The sequence below is a fragment of the Eretmochelys imbricata genome, chromosome 1 (genome assembly GCF_965152235.1).
Source record: "Eretmochelys imbricata isolate rEreImb1 chromosome 1, rEreImb1.hap1, whole genome shotgun sequence".
Lineage (NCBI taxonomy): Eukaryota > Metazoa > Chordata > Testudines > Cheloniidae > Eretmochelys > Eretmochelys imbricata.
Window position 1 is genome coordinate 15,580,008 of NC_135572.1, and position 21,547 is coordinate 15,601,554.

The 21,547-nt window shown below is 42.9% G+C and overlaps 1 protein-coding gene across 1 annotated transcript in view; it reads left to right on the plus strand.

The window, feature by feature from the left end:
• The first annotated feature begins 5,259 nt into the window (after window positions 1-5,259).
• UVRAG (UV radiation resistance associated) overlaps window positions 5,260-21,547 on the plus strand; it is a 166,408-nt gene continuing 150,120 nt past the window's right edge. The window contains exon 1 of the mRNA XM_077841751.1: window positions 5,260-5,488. Within this exon, the coding sequence (XP_077697877.1) occupies window positions 5,408-5,488 (81 nt within the window). The 5' untranslated portion in view covers window positions 5,260-5,407. The remainder of the gene's footprint in view (window positions 5,489-21,547) is intronic.

Below are 21,547 nucleotides of genomic sequence, written 5' to 3' on the forward strand. Positions count from 1 at the left end.
CATACATTTGAGGGAACTGCATGCACGAATGGCTAGGGTGGGAATTAGACTGAATGCAATCACCTGATTTGGAATTTGGCAAAAGCACTGTCATTAACACATCTAATCTTGCAAAAAATGCCATGGAATCTTGATACAATCAGTGGTCAGAGCTCCTGTTCTACATTTCATCTGAAAGACAGCAGCCTCTACAGCAGAGCATCCCCTAACAGCATTGCTTTTGATTCAATGCCACCTAACTGAAAGGGCATTGATATACTAATGATTCAGAAGAAAAATACATAATAAATTGACAACCACTTCTATCAATGCCTGCCTGCTTCTTAGTGGCCCCCCATCCAATTTCCTTGAGCAGTTTTTTGAGACATGAAATATATTTTTTCTAAAGGATGGTTTGTTCTATTCCATTAAAAATGCTTCTTAAAATTCTCCTAATAATCATTCTAATTTTTTCTTGGCCTTATTTTCCAAAAAGTGACTGGAAGAAATAGTTTCTGGCCAGCCTTAGTATTGAAATGAATAGCCCTCTTATCATGGGGATTTTGTGAGCTTAGTTCTTACATAAACACAAGACTCATAAGCTTGTTAAGTATTTACATTCCCTGCCTGAAAGCAAGTTGATTATTCTGAAAACATTGTTGCTGTAGCAGTATATTGGATTCACATGAGCAGAACTGAGGATTTGTTGATGGAGTTATGAGTACTACATATCTGTATATTTGCTGCAGCTACAGAAATGTTACCTGAAGAATCCCTTCATGATAAAAACAGATCAAGGACTATTCCTTCTCTTGGTATTGTCTCACTCCTTAATTTAGGTAACTCTATAATCATCAAATGTGCACAAATAGACATCATTATTGGTAGAAAATTTCAAATTACAATTTGCTAAGTCTTTAGCCAATTACAAAGGATCTGATGTAATTCCCAGTGCACAGCTGAGATTTTCAGCACTGTATTACCGTTATTATTAATAATTTAAGTGCCTTCAGAGTGGTTGGTACTATATAAAACATAGAGGAAGTCACAGTCTCTGCCCAAAAGAGTTTATAAATTCTACGATGAAATATATTCAGAATATGCTATTATTATTCGCAGGCCACATACAATCTACAGATCCATATTAAACTATGTAAAGTTCACACTTAAGCTATCAAAAGCAAAGAAATCCCATCCTATCATCTTGTAATAAATACCTTGGTATTACAACACATACGGAACCGTAGGTACTGATTGTTTTGGCGCCTCTGGCAATAAATTCCTTCTCACAATGAGTTGGAAAAGGGCAAAATTCTAATCTGAACTATGAATTAGGATAGGGTCAGCTCTTCAACTGATATAAATTGTATAACTCCATGAACTTCAGTGGAGTTATGTTGATTTACTTTAGCTGAGGACCTGGTCCATTTTCTTTATTATGTGGACAGAGGATTTGTTGTTGTTGGCTGTGTCTTAATTTTCTTTCAGAGGGAGAATTTTAGTTTTTAATGGTTAAATTGTTGAATAGTTCTCCCAGTCTCTGTTTAGCTGTAACCAAACTCCTTCTCCAGCTACGTATTGTGTTAGCGGCTGTAAGAAAACACCTTGTACCTGAACCTTTCCAAACAACACAAGTAATTCAAGAGTATTTTGAGATTCTCATATCTTGACATACAGTGAAAAAACTTGTTTTGTTAAATAACAAAAAATCAAAAGCAGACTGCACCGTCATTACATCATGCCAGCCTGATTTTGCCATAGGCTGCTACCTACAGTACACTAGTCTTGGACTTTTCATTGATGAAATACTATAATAAAATACAGAGGAAAACCACACAAACAGTGAAGTGAGAGCTATGTTATACAAAGAAAAGGTATAAAGAAATGCTTCTCTCACTGATGTCAATGGCAAAACTCCCATAGATTTATGTGCAAACAGGATTTGCCCGAGGATTAGTAACTCCAATGCTTTTTCAGTGCTTTAATCAAATCTTCTGGGACTATGCCATGACAGCTTTTATATTGCTCTTGTGGATTAAGTTATTATTGAGAGGTTCTAGCTTCTCATTATAAACTCAATTTTCAGAACTTCATCAAAACACTCAACCTGAAATTGCATGTACTGCATGAGGGTACTAGTTGATGTCTGCTACAGACCACCAAATTACACCAGGAAAAGGATGATCATCTCTTTACACACCTACCTATGATGTGTAAGAAACAAATAGGGGATTTCAGTTTGAGTGACATGCTGGAGGTCTCATGTTGCCCGTACTAAAATATCCTTGGAATTTCTAAACATTACAGATGACAATTTCCTAACTCAAACAGTGTTGCAGCCAACACAGGAATTCGATGTTAGACCTTGTCCTAACAGATAAAGAGGAACCGATGACAAAATTAAAAGTTAATGCTAGTTTAGGTACAAGTGATCATGCCTTGATCAGATTTATAATCTGCAAGCAGAGTAAAGTCCAGACCAGTAATATATATACTTGTACTTTAATAGATTCAATTTCACAAAGCTGAAAATAATTATAAAACCAATCAGCTGGGAGGAAGAACTTAATCAGAAAGGAACACCTTACTAGATGTCTGAAATGTCACAATCCCATATCTGAGGAAGAAGACTGTGCTGGTTAAAAAAACAAAACCAAAACTTGTTTATAGGGGAAGTGAAGGCAGCTGTAAAAAAATAAATAAATAACACAACAAACGGAAGAAAGAGGAAGCTGATAGTAATGGATATAAATCAGAAGGTAAGAATTGTAGAAAATTAATAATGGAAGACAAGGCACACAAGGAGAAATCTAGGGCAAGCAGACTTCAGGACAATAAGAAGGATATTTAAAAATATACCAGGAACAAATATATTTCTGACAATGGTACTGGTCCATTACCAGATGGAAATAGTAGAATTATCAGTAATAATGCAAAAAAAGCAGAAGTTCAATAAACAGCTATACCTACAAACTGGAATGTTCACTTCTCTCCTTTAGCTAATAAGCAGAATTGGTTTTAAGAGTATACTGTGTTGACAACTAACTCCCATAATTTTAACACGAGTCTTTTGATTTTCGGTTTATTTTTAAGGCCCCAACTTCTGGAATAAAGAGATGGCAAAAGAATCTCAGCTTTCATTAAAAAAAAAAAAGTTTCTAGCCCTCATTGTTAAGGTGAAAAGCTTTAGAATGCAACCTAAGGGCGCAGAAAGCAGAACACAAACAAAATGAACCCAAAATGTATTATTTTTAAAAATCTCATGATTTTTTGTGCCTGGATTAATGATGTTTTAATGCATGAGGTTGGCAATACTGGCTGAAAATGTTGAGATATACAGTAGAACTTCAGAGTTCCAAACACTTTGGGAATGAAGGTTGTCTGTAACTCTGAAATGTTCGTAACTCTGAACAAAACATTATGGTGTTTCTTTCAAAAGTTTACCGCTGAACATTGACTTAATATAGCTTTGAAACTTTACCATGCAGGAAAAAATACTGCTTTTAACCATCTTAATTTAAATGAAACAAGCACAGAAACAGCTTCCTTCCCTTGTCAAATCTTTTTGTTTTTAAACTTTCCCTTTATTTTTTAGTAGTTTACGTTTAACACAGTACTGCTCTATATCCTGCATTTGCTTTTTTTGTGTGTGTATCTCTGCTGCTGCCTGATTGCGTACTTCCAGTTCCAAATGAGGTGCATGGTTGACCGGTCAGTACAGGCCATGGTAAGAGCCGCTCAGGGATCCCAAGCCACTGTGGGGATCCCCGAAGTCTCAGACCCTCTGCAGGCTCTTATCACAGTCCAGCTTTGGCCTGGTTTGGCAAGAGGGCAGGGCCTCAGGGGGAAGAGGAGGAGCAGGGGTGGGGCCTCTGGGGAAGAGGAGCTGTAGGGGTGGGGCCCTTGGGGGGAGTGCTCCTGCATGTTTCCCGCTTTTGCCTGTTGAAAAGGTGGTCACCCTACCAGCACTGTTTTAGATAAAATATAAAGCAGATTTATTAACTGTAGAAAGATAGATTTTAAGTGATTATAAGTAACAAGAGTAGAGATCAAAGTTGGTTATGTACGAAATAAAAATAAATTCACAGCCTGAGTTCTATAAACTAAACAGGATTTGAATCAAGCAGTGTCTCACCCTGACAGATGGTACAAACAGATCAGATCCTCAACACACAGGCTAGAACTCTTTCTTGGCCTGGGACCACCCTCCCCCAGTTCCAACTCTTTGGACTCCAGATGTGTTTCCAAGTATCGAGTTGTTGGGGTGTGAGGCCAAGCAATGATGTCACTGTCTCGCTTTTGATACCTTCTCCCTGCTGCTCTGACATGCGGGTCAGGCAGCCCCTGTTGGGCAGGCAGTCTCCATTTGCCTACATGCTCCCTGTGAGAAGTCTTTGGGACAGAATCATAGAATATCAGGGTTGGAAGGGACCTCAGGAGGTCATCTAGTCCAGCACCCTGCTCAAAGCAGGCCCAATCCCCAATTTTTGCCCTGGATCCCTAAATGGCCCCCTCAAGGATTGAACTCACAACCCCTGGGTTTAGCAGGCCAATGCTCAAACCACTGAGCTATCCCTCCCTCCCCCCATTGGGAGAGGGGATTCCCTTTTAATGGGCCACCAGCATATTTGGCTGGTCCCTTTTTGCAGCTGAGAGGCTGGTGGTGGGCGTCCCCCAACCCCACAAGATATTTCCCTCACTCAGATGGCAATTCCTCCACAGACAAGGGAAGTCGGTGCAATCCCACAGGAGATTAAGGTGCAAGGGATCAAGACTTTTAAAAGGAGGCCTCAGGAGGCACTGTGGGCGGGCTGCGCTGCCTGCTGGGCTCTGGGGACAGGGAGGCGGGTGCCTGCACCCTGGGAGAGGCTCCTGGCCTGTCACCGCCAGGGCAGTCCGAAGCTGGGCCAGGCCAGCCTAACGGGCTCCTCTGTTGCCATGGTGACTGGCTCCCTCCCTGGACGTTACCCTGAAAAACATTTTTCTCATCTCACGTGATAAAAACACGTCCCCACGTGATGGGGTACAGCTATCTGTCAATTACAACCAAGTTGTCCAATCAGCATCGCCATCCTCTGTTGTCGTTCCGCCTCGCCGTCGAAGTACTTCACCCAATCAGGAGGCTGTTGGAGGCATATACCTTTCCGCGGTTTGACAGAGAGGGGGCTTATCTGAAAGCACCGTTGATTGACTCCTGCAGCTACCAATCGTTGTGCGGTCAGGCAGCTCGGAGTCCCACCGCTTATATCCACGGGCCAATCAGCGGTCGGATCTCTCCCAGCACTGCGGTAATATGGCTCCTGAGTGAGCGGTCCCGGCTCGGTGCTGCTACCGCCATTAACCCCTTGGTGCTCGTTTGCGGTGGAGGGGCCGCGGGGCCGATGCGCAGGCGCCTCCCGCGCTCCTGGGCCGCCGCCCTCCCGTGAGGATGAGCTCGGCCGTCGGCCCCGCCGCGCTACCCGCGGGCTCCAGCAGCCGGGCCCTGCATGTGGAGCTGCCCTCGCAGCAGGTAGCCGGGGGCGGGGTGGGCGCGGGGCCTCCGGGGGGCCTCCGGGAAGGGCCTGGGAGTGGTAACGGGGGTGGTGGTGGTGGTGGTAGGAGGGTCTCTGGGGCGAGCGGTTGGAGAAGAGAGGGGACTGTTGTTGGGGGGGGCGGGGACTGCGCCGGGGAGGGGCGCTAAGGGTAGGTGGGGGGGCGGGGACTGCGCCGGGGGGGGGGCGCTAGGGGTAGGTGGGGGGGGCGGGGACTGCGCCGGGGGGGGCGCTAGGGGTAGGTGGGGGGGGCGGGGACTGCGCCGGGGGGGGGGCGCTAGGGGTAGGTGGGGGGGGCGGGGACTGCGCCGGGGGGGGGCGGTAGGGATAGGTGGGGGGGGCGGGGACTGCGCCGGGGGGGGCGCGCTAGGGATAGGTGGGGGGGGCGGGGACTGCGCCGGGGGGGGGCGCGCTAGGGATAGGTGGGGGGGGCGGGGACTGCGCCGGGGGGGGGCGCGCTAGGGATAGGTGGGGGGGGCGGGGACTGCGCCGGGGGGGGGCGCGCTAGGGATAGGTGGGGGGGGCGGGGACTGCGCCGGGGGGGGCGCGCTAGGGATAGGTGGGGGGGGCGGGGACTGCGCCGGGGGGGGGCGCGCTAGGGATAGGTGGGGGGGGCGGGGACTGCGCCGGGGGGGGGCGCGCTAGGGGTAGGTGGGGGGGGCGGGGACTGCGCCGGGGGGGGGCGCGCTAGGGGTAGGTGGGGGGGGCGGGGACTGCGCCGGGGGGGGGGGCGCGCTAGGGGTAGGTGGGGGGGGCGGGGACTGCGCCGGGGGGGGGGGGCGCGCTAGGGGTAGGTGGGGGGGGCGGGGACTGCGCCGGGGGGGGGGCGCGCTAGGGGTAGGTGGGGGGGGCGGGGACTGCGCCGGGGGGGGGGCGCGCTAGGGGTAGGTGGGGGGGCGGGGACTGTGCCGGGGGGGGGCGCTAGGGGTAGGTGGGGGGGGCGGGGACTGCGCCGGGGGGGGCGCTAGGGGTAGGTGGGGGGGCGCTAGGGGTAGGTGGGGGGGGCGGGGACTGCACCGGGGGGGCGCTAGGGGTAGGTGGGGGGGGCGGGGACTGCGCCGGGGGGGGCGCTAGGGGTAGGTGGGGGGGCGCTAGGGGTAGGTGGGGGGGGGCGGGGACTGCGCCGGGGGGGGCGCTAGGGGTAGGTGGGGGGGGGCGGGGACTGCGCCGGGGGGGGCGCTAGGGGTAGGTGGGGGGGGGGCGGGGACTGCGCCGGGGGGGGGCGCTAGGGTGGGCATTCGCCAAAGTATTGGTAAGCAGGATAAATGCTGCAGAGGCAGCTATGGGGGAAAGTCCTTGGGATATGTGGGGTGGGGGAAGAAAAGGGGAATCTGTGGAGCACTGAGAGGAGCGGGACAGATTCATTGGGCTTCATAGGTGGCAACATGGAAACAGTTGTTTTTTTGAAGGCGTGTGTGGCATTGCAGTATCTAGCAATCTTTTCTGTTTCCCAGACCCCCAAGTTAAGTTGTTTTACGCTTTTTTGCAGTGATTGGACAAATATTATTGTTTTAATGGAATCAGGGAAAGAAAAAAATCTTTCTGGAGTGTCTGTCAGTAAAAATGGTTCCATTATTGCTGTTTAAAAAACTGATGAGACTCTGCCCACCTCCTACTCTCTCTTTCTGATTACCCCATCTTTCTTGTTTATTAGTTTGGCTGTTGGCTCACTGGGTGAGCCTTTTAATCTTGGAGAGTGTTTAAAACAAGGTTAAGTAAGTAACCCAATTTCTTCTGTTATAATCGTATAAAGGTTTAGCAGTGTGTATTTAACAAAGCTCGTGCTTTTCTCTCATGAATACAGATTCTTGTAGCTCATTTATTTAAGAATAACTCAAGGCCTGGTCCACACTCTAAAAAAATTAGATCCACCTAGATACGTTATTCAGGGCTGTGAAAAGCTTCACGTGCTGAGCACTGTAGTTAAGTCAGCATAACCCCTGGTGTAGATGTAGCTAGGCTGAAGGAAGAAGTCTTCTGTTGACCTAACTAGTGCCTCTTAGGGCATGTCTGCACTTACCGGGGTCGATTTAGCGAGTCTAGTGAAGACCCGCTAAATCGGCCACAGCGCTCTCTCCTGTCAACTCCAGCATGCCACCGGAACAAGAAGCGTAAGGTAAGTCGACAGGAGAATTTCTCCCATCGACCCAGCACGGTGTAGACACCACAGTAAGTTGTTCTAAGCTACATTGGCTCCAGCTACGTTATTCACATAGCTGGAGTTGCCTGACTTAGGTCTACTTAACCCCATAGTGTAGACCTGCCCCCAGAGAGATAGATTAACAACAACAATGGGGAAAACCCCTTCTGTTGCCTGAGGAAGTGTTTATGCTACAGTGACATAGCTGCAGTGGCTGTACTGTGGACATACCCAGTGGCTCAGAATGTGAATTGGAGTAGTATAATGTTAGAAGTCAAACTTCAAAACTCTTACCTTTATCAGTGTGTATAATTAGTGACTGAGATTATCCTTTTCTGTTTTTTTTTTTCTTTGAAGCCCTATCAAATAAGACTTTAATCTGCATCCTCAGAAATGGGTGTGTTACTTTTTGCTCCAGTTGTAACTGACAGCTAAAGAACAGAAGGAAGCTGCATTTCTTAGTTCTATGTGCCTGTAGATAAGTACCTAAGCATGATTCGGAGAACATCAATAGACATCAAAATCAGCTGAAGAGAAAACTAGCTCCATTGTAAAACCGCTCCCTGCCAAAAGATCTGGAAGAGACCTAATAAAAAGAGATTGATGCTCACATTTTTGGAGGATCCACTTGTGTGATGGTGGTTAATATTAGAAGGGTTAAAGTAGCATCTATGAGCCTGCGGGCCTGTTGTGCTAGGCATTATACAAACGCATAAAAGCCATGGTCTGAAGAGCCTACATTCTAAACACACAGGAATTCTGTGACAGAGCTTGGAATTGAAGCCAAGGCTCTTGAATACTACTCCAGTGTCTTAACCTTAAGACCAGACTTCCATCCCCACCATAGTATCTGGCCTTGATGCCCATGGTTTAGACTGAGGTGTAAAATGTTTTTCATTTTACGCCTTCAGGGCAATAACACCCTGCAAACGTCTCCTTCCTTTCCCCCTTAAAAAATGCTAATAATCATAGTAGGCAACAATGGTGAAACTTTTGAGCCTGTACTGTGTTTTTGGCACATAGGTGAAGGAGCAGTCAATTTTGTTTTTATTGTATAGCTGAAATTTAAATCTAAGCAAAAATACAAATAGATACTTATTTTTAAATGCTTTTCATTTCTCTGTTAATGAAAAATAATATGAAAGTCATTCTGACTTAATAGCTGTATCTTATTCTAATGTTTGTATAACTTTAAAAATCTGAGTGCAATCCCACATGACTCAGGCTGATTTTCTACTGCTAGCACAGAGCACATATGTACACTTACTGATTCATGTACCAGTACTTGGTGCCTTATTAGAACAGTCGGTGCCACCCTGGAACTGTGCAAACAAGAGAAATGGTGACCTGAGTTCAAAGCTATTTATCCCAGCAAAGAAAAAAATGCTTAAATTGTAGCATATACCAAATATTGTATATGCATGTGTAGTGTTTGCACTGTTTGAGGATGTAATTAGCCTACAATTCTGTCAAAATGTTAGCGTCTCTTCTTTGGCTAAAGAACAGGATCAATGAACCTAAAAACTGTCGAAACTGACATACTTCCTCATCTGAAAAACTACTTTTTGAAATAAAATAGTCCATTGAGTTGTCTTCATTCTAGTGGCTGAATGCTTCATCATGCATGGAGCAGCTAACCGGGGTCAAGAGGACCATAAGGTATCTTTCTAGCCTTGGTATGTAACCACATAAAACAAGTTTTCTAGTCCTTATTCCTTCCTTCAGACAGCCTATGACAGACTTCTAGGCTTGCAGTTACGGAAGGATCTGAACAAAAATGCAGTCTTAACATTGGGAGCCAGTCATGCTTCAGTAAAGTGATTTGTTGAAAGTTGCTGACTAATTACTGATTCTTGATCAAACGGAAAGTAATGTGTAGTTATTTAGAGAGAGGAATGCCCCTTTTCATGGTTTCATGTAGCCTGTGGCCCATTTCTGCTCGTGTTGAAATTGCTAAGAATTCTGCCATTGATTTCAGTATGAGGTGGTTTGGAGATCTTAATGAACTGTGGTGGGGATGATGATTGAAGGCCCTCAAGTTTTGTGTCTAGTCAATTTTCTTGTTATGTAAACCACTGCATTAACACTCAGCTTGTAATAAATGTCTAATTAATATATATATGTGAGATGCAGTCAACTTAAATATCACACTTTTTGAATTTTGAGTAACCGCTTACTGTAATTTCCTCTAGTTTTTCATCTTTACATTATGCATTGATGTATTCACTGTAGTTCATTTTCTGTTTGTGTGAGTCTTTCTAAAAATTTTCTCTGCCCCATCTGTGAGAGAGGAGGAAAATGTGACTGTAAAACCACAGAAATTGGCAGGGGGACTTGAGAACTTTTGTTTTTGTTTTTGTTTGTTTGTACTACTTAGACGCTCCAGTCAGATAGATGTAACTTAGGTTAGTGCATAGAGTTACTCTAGCTTGTTCTGGGGACCATTGATTAAAGATTGATGTCCCTCTAATTCTATAGTTGTCCCATGATCATTTTTAGAGACTTGCATTGAACTCTGAAACCAACCACAATAAATGATCTTCAGGAGGGTTGGGGTAAAGAGTATATTCTTAGATTACAACATACATATTAAGCAGTATCCTGAAGTTCTTGCCGGGGATTGGGGCTCTCTGTCTCCTCTTTGAATAGTGAATTTCTGGTGAGTAGGAGATCTGAATCCTTCTGCTGTTTTACAAAAAATCTTAATGTCCATAAAAGCACGGCTCCTGTCTGCTCTGAAGTTTTATGTGAAAGACCCCAACACAGTAAGCTACATATTATGTAATCTGCCTCTTAGGAATGAGGGATGAATTGATCCTTTTGAGATTCAGCTCTCATTCCAAGGTGTCTGAGTATATTAAATTTGAAGTTTATACTACTAAACCATTCCCCTGGATCTTGGGTTCAAACAAACCTTAACAAATTAACATAACTTTTATAAAGTTATGGCTGGAATTCCAGTCCATTGAGTCTATTTTGCTGAGCTGTGGGTTCCCTTAGCGGCCCCATAAATCCAAATACTTGGCTAGATTTCTGGACTCTAATAATAAAATACTAAAATGCAATCCCTCACCTGAAGGGCATACAGTCTGAAGTCAGACATGACTTAAATGGATATAAGAACAAATAATGTTTTAGCAAGGGTTAATTCCCCACTGTCTCTTAAGGCATATACATAACATTTCTCTTCTTGTAAGCAGTGTGATAGAATCGAGATTTTTAGCATGGATATGAAGAGATGTTGCTGGCTTGGTGAATGTCCCTTCTGCTTGAAACAAAAACACAATCTGGAGATGGGAGTGGAAGCAACTTTTGTCCAAATTTGAGAACAAGTATGTGTGAGCCACTAGCTTTATTAACTACAAAGGAATGGCAAAGAGACTCTTTCTGTTATGGTATATAATTTTATTAATCTGTAGTAAAAAATGGAGTAATTTTTTTAAACTTTCCTACTAGTTATAGGACACTGATAGCTTTTGTATAAAAGAGGAAGTGAAGTGTTAAACAACACTAGAGGAGAAAAATGAATGGCTGAAAGGAGACAGGAAATTTAGCATTTAATTGGGATTTTCACCTTTTTTGGGCTTGGAATAATTATTTCAGTAAGGGGTTTGATTTTTCCCTTCCTCCCCCAATAGTTGTAGTGGTAAAATCCCTAGTATGGACACAGTTGTACCATTAAAGGTGCCTTATGTTGGTACTTCCCTTCCTGTTGGGAAGAGCTATACTAGTATAAGGCACCTTTATAACAGTAGAACTGCATCCACACTAGGACGTATATCTCTAATTATAGCTAAAGCAGTACAACTTCATATATAGACAAGGCTTTAAAACTGTTACAATTTGGGACTAGATTCTTGCTGTATACACAGTGCAGTTTTCAACTTTGTTATTCTTCTACTCCCCCAGTCTATTCCTAAGGAGGGTATAGATTGTATGCTTAGCATTGAAATATGATACGTAGCTTAGTGCTAACTGCTAGTATCTTCTAATGATACAAGTTGTTTGATATCTTGATGCTTTCATAGAGTTGCACGCAAGCTTTTTTAAATTACAAGCTAATTATAGTCCATATATTAGCTACTAAGGACAAAACTAGGTGATAAACTCCTGTCGGGTCGTCTTTGTCTGCTCTACCCTTGCTTTGTGTCATGACAGCATTTTATCTTTATTTACAAATTTTATTAGTAATAACTAGGCATGCACACCCTTTAAAAGCATATATAATGTAGTGCATGCAGTCTGTTTGTGTGAAATCAGGTGGCTCTTACTAAGACTGAAACTGCCTTGTTTGGAGCTGGTGATGCAAGCTTGGTATCACAATTAAGTGCATCTATTTACACTTTAAAAGTCTTCCATCTGAGGATCTTAAAGTGCTTTACAGGCATTCATAAACCTGTCAACACCACCCTGTGAGGTAAAGGAATATTACAGGTTGGCTGTGGAGGAGACAAACTTACGCACAGAGATGAACTGACTTTCTCAAGCTTGTGGCAGAGTAGGGACTGGAACCAAGGGTCTTCAGTTTGGTCCCATTTCCTAACCACTAGTATCCTTGCCCCATTGTAGCATTGAACCAAGTTCCTCCTTGCCCCATTGTAGCATTGAACCAAGTTCCTTCTTTGGGACTTCATCTTGTAAAAGGTAAGCCTTTTATATAGGTAAAATAAAAGGAAATTCTTTAGAGAGCTTGTTTAAAATGCTTTTAAGTTTTCCTTGTTGTGGAACTAGAGAGATAAGTATGCATATCTTTCCTATTTTCATAAGATATGGAGGGCAAAATTGATCTGGCTGAGAGCAGGGTTGGGGGCAGATACTATTTAACTTATGGTTGCATTCTTCAGATATCTGTTGTATGTTGGTCAGTTTCTTATCTATCACTTCTCATGTAGAATTGTTTTGGGTCCTTATCATTGCAGTGACTACATGATAAATATAGCTGTTGGAGTGATATGAGGAAGGAAGTCAATTGTTTGCTTTAAGTTTCTTTAATTTCTTGTTAGTAGTTTTCTGAGCATTTGCTCTTTTCCTTTCCACTCCCAGCTCATGTAGAGAATGTAATGTTTTATATTTTGAGCCTCTAACTTGTTACATCTAACCCATTAATTTGGGTCTTAAGGATAATAAAGTCAATGGTATTCACTGCCCATGATATCTGAAGATCTCCCTATTTCATTTTAACTGTTCACATGCTACTATTTGCACAAAATTTAGCCTATTCTATGTGAATGGAATTTCTATGGGTCAGTCAGATTTACTGGATTGATATAAGTATTAATAATCTGGATGGTGTATGTAAACTGATGGGGTAGAGGGAAATGCAAATATATGGTCTGGGATCATATCAACAGCTAGATATGAATTTTAGTTTTGGTCTTGTCTGACTCACTGGTTCTGCACTCTGTTAAAAGGTAGTGTGTGGATTTGTAAGTCATAATTTCTTCTTTGTTTCACATAATTATTTGCTATTGGTGAGCAATTACCAGCTGCAGTGATCAGAGTTTTGAGACAGAAAACTGTCACTTTTTTTCCAAGCATAAAACTGAAATTGTGAATTAAAGTATTTCCCAAGGAAAGACCCTGGGGGAAAACAGAGTTTGGGTACTTTTTGAGGGGAAGGGAGGATGGTATATTAAAAAGGCCAAAGCGCAAAAAAAAAAAAAAAGTGTTGTAATGACTGCCTGTGAGGAGGTAACTACTCCTGTTTGGCTTTGAAAATCAGTGTTGCAGTTCTCCATTAGGATTTACATCATCTGCTATAGACCAAGATGGTTGGTTGTTCTGACGTTAACAAATAGACTTTATTTGCCTCTTCACAAATCCCAGTTTTAGCTAATGAAGCATTCTTCCAGATCCCAAACATACACAATTATTCTCAAAGAACCCACTTCCAAATGGGCCATCTCAAATACTGAGATCCTTCTTACCCAAGGGGAGTTCATTTCTCCTTCCCCTTATGAGTTTTGTTAGATGTTATCTTAAGCAAACCTCTTGACACATTAATTGGGTAGACCTCTTAGCTGATTTTTCCCAAACTAACAGTAACCCTTACCTTTCACCTTGTGGCAACTCTGCAATAAGTTTTTTTTATTACAGCAGGAATGTCAGTGACAGCTATAGTTAAAGGCTGCATAACTGTCTTAATTCTAGCCCTATGTTTCAGTTCAGATTTTTCAAGCTTGGTTTCTGCTCAAAGTTCAACATCTCTGAAAGCGAAACAAAAACTTTTCAGTGGCCTTTAAGTACCAGGAGAGGGGAAACATGATTTTCTTATTTAAAAATTGCATCCTACTTTTAAACAGTTCTGCAGCTGAACAGCTGGAGATTGAAAGCTGAAATTTTGTTAGTGAAATATCTTTCACTGACAATTAGTTTGTGCTAGTGAAAATAGTTCTTGATTTAACAGTTGACTCTGTGCAAATGATACATGTGAAGTAAATCTTCTCTTGTCTTGCTCAATTCCTAGAGGGCACAAGCTTAAAAAGCTTAGTGGTACATGCATACACAGTGTATGTGGCTGCATAGAGAAAAATGTAGTAAAAAGTGGACGGGGTGAAAGGCAAGGGCTCTTAAGATGCATGGAACTTAGGGAATGCTGCTTTAAGCCCTTTAAGACTTACAGAAGGGAGTGCCACTGATGTATCTTGGGTGTTTTGCAGCTCATAAGGCTACATTTTAGTCATGGGTATTTTTAATAAAAGTCATGGACTGATCAGGCAGTTAACAAAAATTCATGGCCTGTGACTGTTCCATAACTTTTATTATATATCCCTGACTAAAACTTAGGGGTGGGGGTGGGTGGCCCTGGGAGTGCTATGGGTGCTGGTGGGGAGGGGCAGCCCTGGGGCGCCATGGGTACTCGGGGGTGGGCATGCGGGTATTCGGGGTGGGGGGGAGGGGGAGGTTGGCGGGCTGGGGCAGCTTCCCTACTTGGCTCTTGGAAAGCAGCGACCTCCCGTTCCTAGCTCCACATGCTGCCTCCACTCCGCCCTAAGTCCTGGTTCTGCATCTCCTATCAGAGGCAGCAAGTAGAGCTAGGAGCTGAGGGAGGGGAGTTCCTGTTGCCCTTCTGGGGAGCACCCCTACAGGTAAGTAGTGCCCCACACCCCAATCCTCAGCCCACCCATACCCAAACTCCTGCTGCTGGGGGGCAGAGAGGGGTCAAGACTGTCCCAGCGACTGGCCCCGGGGCTGCCCGAGCTGCTCAGGCAGTTCCCAGGCCAGCTGCACAGGCTGCTCCAGAAGTCACGGAGGTTACAGAAAGTCACAGAATCCGTGAACAAACATGGAGCCTTACTCATAGGTCTTGCAGAAGAGGGCCTTCATTCCATTTACCTCCTTAAAGTGTGCGAGTCCAGGTCTTTCAGTGGTGTCTAGACTCATAGCTCCAAGTTATGGAATTCATATGCATTATTGAGAATTCTCCTGGTTGCAAAAGAATTTGCAAGTCTTGGACACTGAAGTTGCTTCCATCTTTAAATAAAAACATTGAAGTTGCATGGCTAAAGGATCAATTTAGGAATTGCAGAGTTAAGGTTGCTCTGTAGCATATGCAAGGTTAAGGGTATGTGCCACATTATACTGAGACTGTATACCTGTAAAAAGAGTTAGCAGACCCTTTATGTGCTATGGTGGATCTATTTAAAAACTGTAATGAATTTTGAAAGTATCTATTCTAGTGATATTTCGTACACACAACTGAAAATACTGTTTGAACCACTAATACCTGTAAAACTGGAAAGAACTTTTAGGGTTTTCTCATTGTTACTGGCACCATCCTTGTAATACAGTCTTTCTTCCCTTTAGCCATCCATTATTATGGGGGTCGGCAACCTTCGGCACGTGGCCCATCAGGGTAATCCGCTGGCGGGCCGTGAGACATTTTGTTTACATTGACTGTCCGCAGGCATGGCCTTCTGCTGTTTCCCGCAGCTCCCATTGGCTGGGAACGGCGAACCATGGCCATGGGGGGCCTGCGGACGGTCAACGTAAACAGAATGTCTTGCGGCCCACCAGGAGGTTACCCTGATGGGCTGCGTGCTGAAGGTTGCTGACTCCTGCATTATTTTCACCTTACCCAGGGTAAAGCCTTGGCCAAATTGATCTCAGATCCATTTTTGATCCTCCGCTTGGGAAAGTCAAGACACCATGCTATCTGGGTTCAACTGGAAAGGAGACGTAGAAGTGCTTGTCAGCATGCTGGTGGGGCTGTAGTGCTATCAGTTTTGCTGTCTTCTCCAGTGGTTTCAATTGCACGTTGGAGAGAAGGGGGCGACAAGACCCCACAAGAACACCTTTGGTACATGACCAGTTAACCAGTATGTCCTTCAGGATCTCTGCTCAAATGGTTCTGCTCTTGAGCAGTCCACAGTTGTGTTTAAAATTTCATGATCAGCTGTGTCATTGGATTCAAGTAACTAAAAATGTGAGTAACATCTGTGCTCCCAGTTTGCTCTATTTAAACTAGACACTGATTATAATTAAGGCCTTGTGTACATAGTGGCAAGCTGGGGAATCAGTACAATATTAAAAGTTAAATATTAATCAACTTATTGGACTCTGCTACATTTTCAATCTTCAGAAGGCTGCAAATATTTTGACAACATACAATACAAGTGCATTGAAGGGATTGTGGGGAAGGTGGGGGTTTTGACATCTGGATAAGGGACGGTTAGTGCTCTTGACACACAGGAAATTGTGGGAGGCCACTTGGGACTGTGGAATAAGCTTATTAACTGGCTGTTTCTGGTAAAATGGTTAAGTGACCTAGTTAACAATGTAGTCATTACTTTCCTCATTGTCATGAATAGGGTCAGTGCGTACCTCTCACCTACTTAAGGCTGTCTGCAAATGTGAAGACATTGCACTGGTTGCATTCAGTTCAGATTTAAAAGGCTTTCTTTGGCATCCTAAGGGCTGCAATAATTTGAGACACATTCTATGGCTTTGGAAAACATGGGCCAAATTATGACAAGTATTAAGTGATCTGATTAACTAGCTAAATGTTCTTGTTGCAGGGTTAGTTTGTGAAGTTTGAAACTTCAGCCACACTTACTATAGCCATTTAATATATTAGTATGCACATTAGTTAACTGTTTGCCCTCTCCCTCAACTCCAAAACAGTTGGAAGGATTTTGCTCATTTTTTCCACACAGTCCCCTTTGGGCATGGCCTAAACTTGAAAATTTTTAGGCCTAAACATGAAAATTTTTAGCCCAAAATATGAAAGTCCTGGAAAACTATGGACAAACAGGGTTATAATGGAAACAGTTTCACACACTAAACCATAGCATGCATGGTCAGCGCTCATAATTTTAAAGGAATTGTAAAGCATCCCCTGTTAGTAAAACATCGTAACAAAAGTGGACTGATAGGAACATTCTCAAAATTTACAGATAAAGACAAAGGTGGTGGTGGGGGTTTTGGCTCAAAAAAGATGAAGTCAGAGGAGGTTTAAAAAACATAGGGCACAGGAGTCAAAAGATAATTATAAAATAAAATCTCGAGGTGTCTCTTAAAAGTGAGGAGAGATGGAACAGAGAGTGGTCAGGAATGAGTAAATTCAACCCAGCAGGTCTCACCCCAGCAAGTATGACTGCTTCAAATCATCAGGTAGTTGTGAGAACCCTAAATGATGGATTGTGTTAGGTAATGGGGTAAAACTCAAGGATGAGTCCGGGGTTTATACATTTAAGTTAGCAGCATTCGTTCAAAAGCCTTTATCTATATAGGAAGATTATAAGGGTATAATCTCTGTGTGGACGCTTATTTTGGTAAGAATGGTTTTCTGGGTTTTTTGGTTTAGCTTAAACTCCTTCCCAAGTGACATGCGGTAAACTGAGAAAAGGCACTTAGATCTGTATAACCTCCTTCCCCAATATAACTATTGGTTTCATTTCACAGCATAAGCTATTGTGAATAAAACTCTTCGGAATCTTTCAGTTGGCTCTGTGGATTGAATTTCCGCTCCATTAATCAGTGAAGTTCAGGAATCTGCCCATGCAAATGCAGTTGTGGGAGTAGCCCCTTAGTCGATCATGTGTTAATGTTTTGAGGGCTGTTGCAGACTTACCTCCAGTACCTTCCCTGTACTGATCTATAAGGCAGCTAGCCTCTGCTGGATCAACTATAAGCCAATTAATGGCAGCTTGAGAGGGCAGACAGGATTAGTTGACGCACACAATTTTAAAATTGCAACTGCATAATAAAACACACACTTAGAACTTCCATCCTCTTATCCTCATTCACATTGTCTTCTTAGATTGTAAACTCCTTGAAGCAAGAGCAATATGTGTATAACCATTCATCATTCGCACTGGTGTCTCTTTTCTCAGTTAAGTCAGGAAAGGAAGGGCTTGTAGAGGGCAAAGACATACTGAAAGTACCCCTTAAAAAGGGAGGCATCAACTCTACAAACTGAGGGGACTTGGCATGGAACAGAACACAGTGGCGCCACACTGTACACCAACCCACAACCCACTTTAAAGAGAACAGATGTGCTCATGTGACAGAGAAGTGACAAAGGAGGAAAGAAAGGGCACAACACTCCAGCCAACAACTATGTCTGCAGGGCACAAATTGGGCTCCTCAGCCATAAAAACCCATCAATGAACCCCCTTGGCAGACATCAGCCTCACGTCGAGGGATAGCCAAAGAAGAGAGTATCCAGCACAAGGGGCATGAATTTGGAGGTCTTACTACTACAATATAAATATTTTGCTGAATAAACAATCCATGATGATCAGTTGCTGCATGATCTGACAAGATAAAACATCTAACTGAGCTTAATCTAAAACTTGAAGAGGGATCAGCATAGCAAAGGCTTGCTCCTCTCCACATGAGAAGTGACAGGACAAGCTTGGCTGCTGGACATTAGCCATGTTAGTTGCATGGATTCCTTGATTCATATCTCAGGAAGATTGAGGTATGCCAGCTGCCTGCAGGTTGGGTCTCTGAATTAGATCCATAGAGAAGGCAGAACTTTTTTTACCTTGGCAATATTCCAGCAGTGACTTATGAATATTTATTTTGTTCTGGAATAGTATATCATTAAAGGGGATAGAGTTCAGTGGTTAAAACGGAGTAGGAATTGTGACTGCTGACTTCTGGTCCAAGTTCTGCCACACTTTGTCTGATCCTGGGCAGATCATTATGCCTACTGTTACCTGAATTCACCTGTCTGCAGTTTGGAGCTAGACTTCTTCCGCTTTACATTTAAGGTTCAGAATGTTCTTGTGTGGTAGGGGGATTGCCAAGTCATTTGAGATCTGATTAAAGTGCAAAATATCAACAGGAACATTGATGAAAATATTTTTCTGTGCCTTGTGTTAAGCTTCCTTGTTTATGGCTTCCATGATAGTTCTGGAAAGACTTTTAATGGTAGTATTATTAACGAATAACTCATCAGAATTTGAAGGAGAATCAAGCACTTTCAAACAAATCAGATTTATTTTTGTTTATAAAGAATCTCATCAGTACTGCACCCTTGGATGTGCTGTAAAACTTCTAAAAAAGTTTTGTGTAGACACACTAGCTTTAAATTCCAGTAACAATATTGTAACTGCAGAACTAGGTGACAAAACTTGGTGGCATGATTTTTTTTTTTTTTTTGCTCCTCATTTTTGATGGCTTTCAGAACTTCAAGATTCTGTAAAGCTCTTTGGAATACTTAAAGTATGAAAGATAGGACATAATCCTTTAAGGATTTCTTATACACCGTTCAGAATTTGTTTTTCTCAATAGTGGGTTTTGTGTGATGTGGCCACTTGTTCTGGAGGAAATAGAGCGCTAACTTGCTTCAGATTGATTGATTACCATATGGTAGCTTTGGTGATCTATCCACTTACTGCCAACCGGAGCTAGAATTGAAACACATGATTGAAAGTCCATGTCTCTCATTTTTAATTCCCCCTACTCAACTAGTTCCCTGCAAAGTGCAGTGGACTAGGACAAATATGGTACTCAAAATAATTTTTCCATGTATTATGTTGGTCATGAAAGCCTGGAGGTAGGCTACTAAAATTTGTACTTCAGCCCATTGTGCTAAAATTCTAATAATCAGGGATCTGCTACCTATACCATCATCCTCAATATGCTGTGGAGGCTAAGAAATGTGCCTCTTGTCATTTATTAAAGGAGCAAATCAATTGGAATAATGTTTTGATATGTAGAAAACAATAGCAGTGACATTCCAAAAAAAATTCAATGTAAACCAGAGTAACTTCTTATGAGAAAACTGTTATTGGGATGACTCATGCCTTGTGTTTCAAATCCTGTCCCCTCCCTATGGTTCTGACAGTAATCTGTCAGTTGATAATGGTGGCGTTCATAGCCTCTAGGAACTCTGTATATGCATCTGTTTTTATCTAATTTATATAAAAACACAATTGATCTGGTTGTAAACATAGTTGGCCTATGTTTATCATGTGACTGCTACTTCCATAGCCTTCTTTCCATACTCATTGTCATCTTAAATTGTGAGCTCTCTGGAATAGGGACTGTTTTGTCTTTCTCTGTATAGTTCAATTGGACTGTAGTTCTGACGGGCTTTTAGATATGACTGTAAAACAGAAGGGACTAGATGCCAGAATAAGTTTATATTCACCCAGATTTTTTTTAATACATTGTCGTGTTGGAGGGAATGATACGTTTTTATAAATATCCTGTTGATGCTCCCGCAGTCCCTTTTTGCTAGCAATATTGACTTTACTTTGACATAGATTTCAGGTTGAGAAACCATTATCCAACTTAATCATGTAAAAATGATTACTCAGGAAAATATTAAATAAAAATTTTAAAGCCAAGATGAAAAATAGGATTATTCATTCCTCTTTGCTCATTTTGTTTGACTTAAAGGTCCTGTCAGCTCTTTTTCATAGTATTTAAACTATTGTTTTCAACTGTTATTAGACTTCAGAGGGATTCTGTGTTTAAAAAAGTCGTTCTTTTAAATGTGAAAGCACAATGCTTAGTTACAGTAAAACGTCTATTCATGCGTGAAGAATTGCTTGTGTGACACTTACACATGTTCAGTTTTTTAGGAGAAGATTAGAAATAAACTCTGTAAATAGTTAACAAAGCTTGCAAAAAAAGTCTGTCTGAGCTAACAAGTGGTCATCCTCTAAATATTGCTTATTCTCCTGCAAGTGGACCCTTTTTTCTTTGGATGTCTCTAAGCAGGGTCCCCTAGAAAAGGTGGTTCTCAAGCTTTTTTCATTTGTGGACCCCTTTGGAAATTTCAAATGGAAGTGCAGATCCCTTTGGAAATCTATTTCTGTGTATATATAGTTGAATTCTGTTCAGTTTTCAGTTTGTCTTTCGCGGACCTCTTAGACATAGTCGGCGGACCCCTCTGGGTCCGCAGACCACAGGTTGAGAACCACTGCCTTAGATTAACAGTGGGGACAGTGACTCCATTTATAAAATGATCAGTTGGTGGAAATAATGTCCCAATTTAAACATGAAGATAAAGTCCTGCTGTTTTGGAAAACTCCATGTACCATGCGAGCACATCCCATGGCTGTTAGCGTCCATAAACCTGTCTCTCTGGTTGACTAGGGCCTGCATAATGATGGAGTAGTGACCTTTTTGGTGTATGTGCCCATAGTTTACCCACCACAAGGAGCACATGAGTCACATCGATGGCCCTGGTGCAGTTTGGACAGCCTGTATTCTTAAAACTAGCAGTTATTTCAGGGCCATGATTAATGCACACCACCTTTTGGGTGAAGAAATCAGGACTGAGATTTAAAAACCTTATTACCACAATCTCAACAGTGGACTTGCAACACCAAATTGGTTAGTTACAGACTTGTAATAGTCTGGGGTAGACAGCTTCTGTGTGGCTGTGGCAATTTGCTTTTGGATCGATACACCCTCCCTCATGCATATGTCGTGA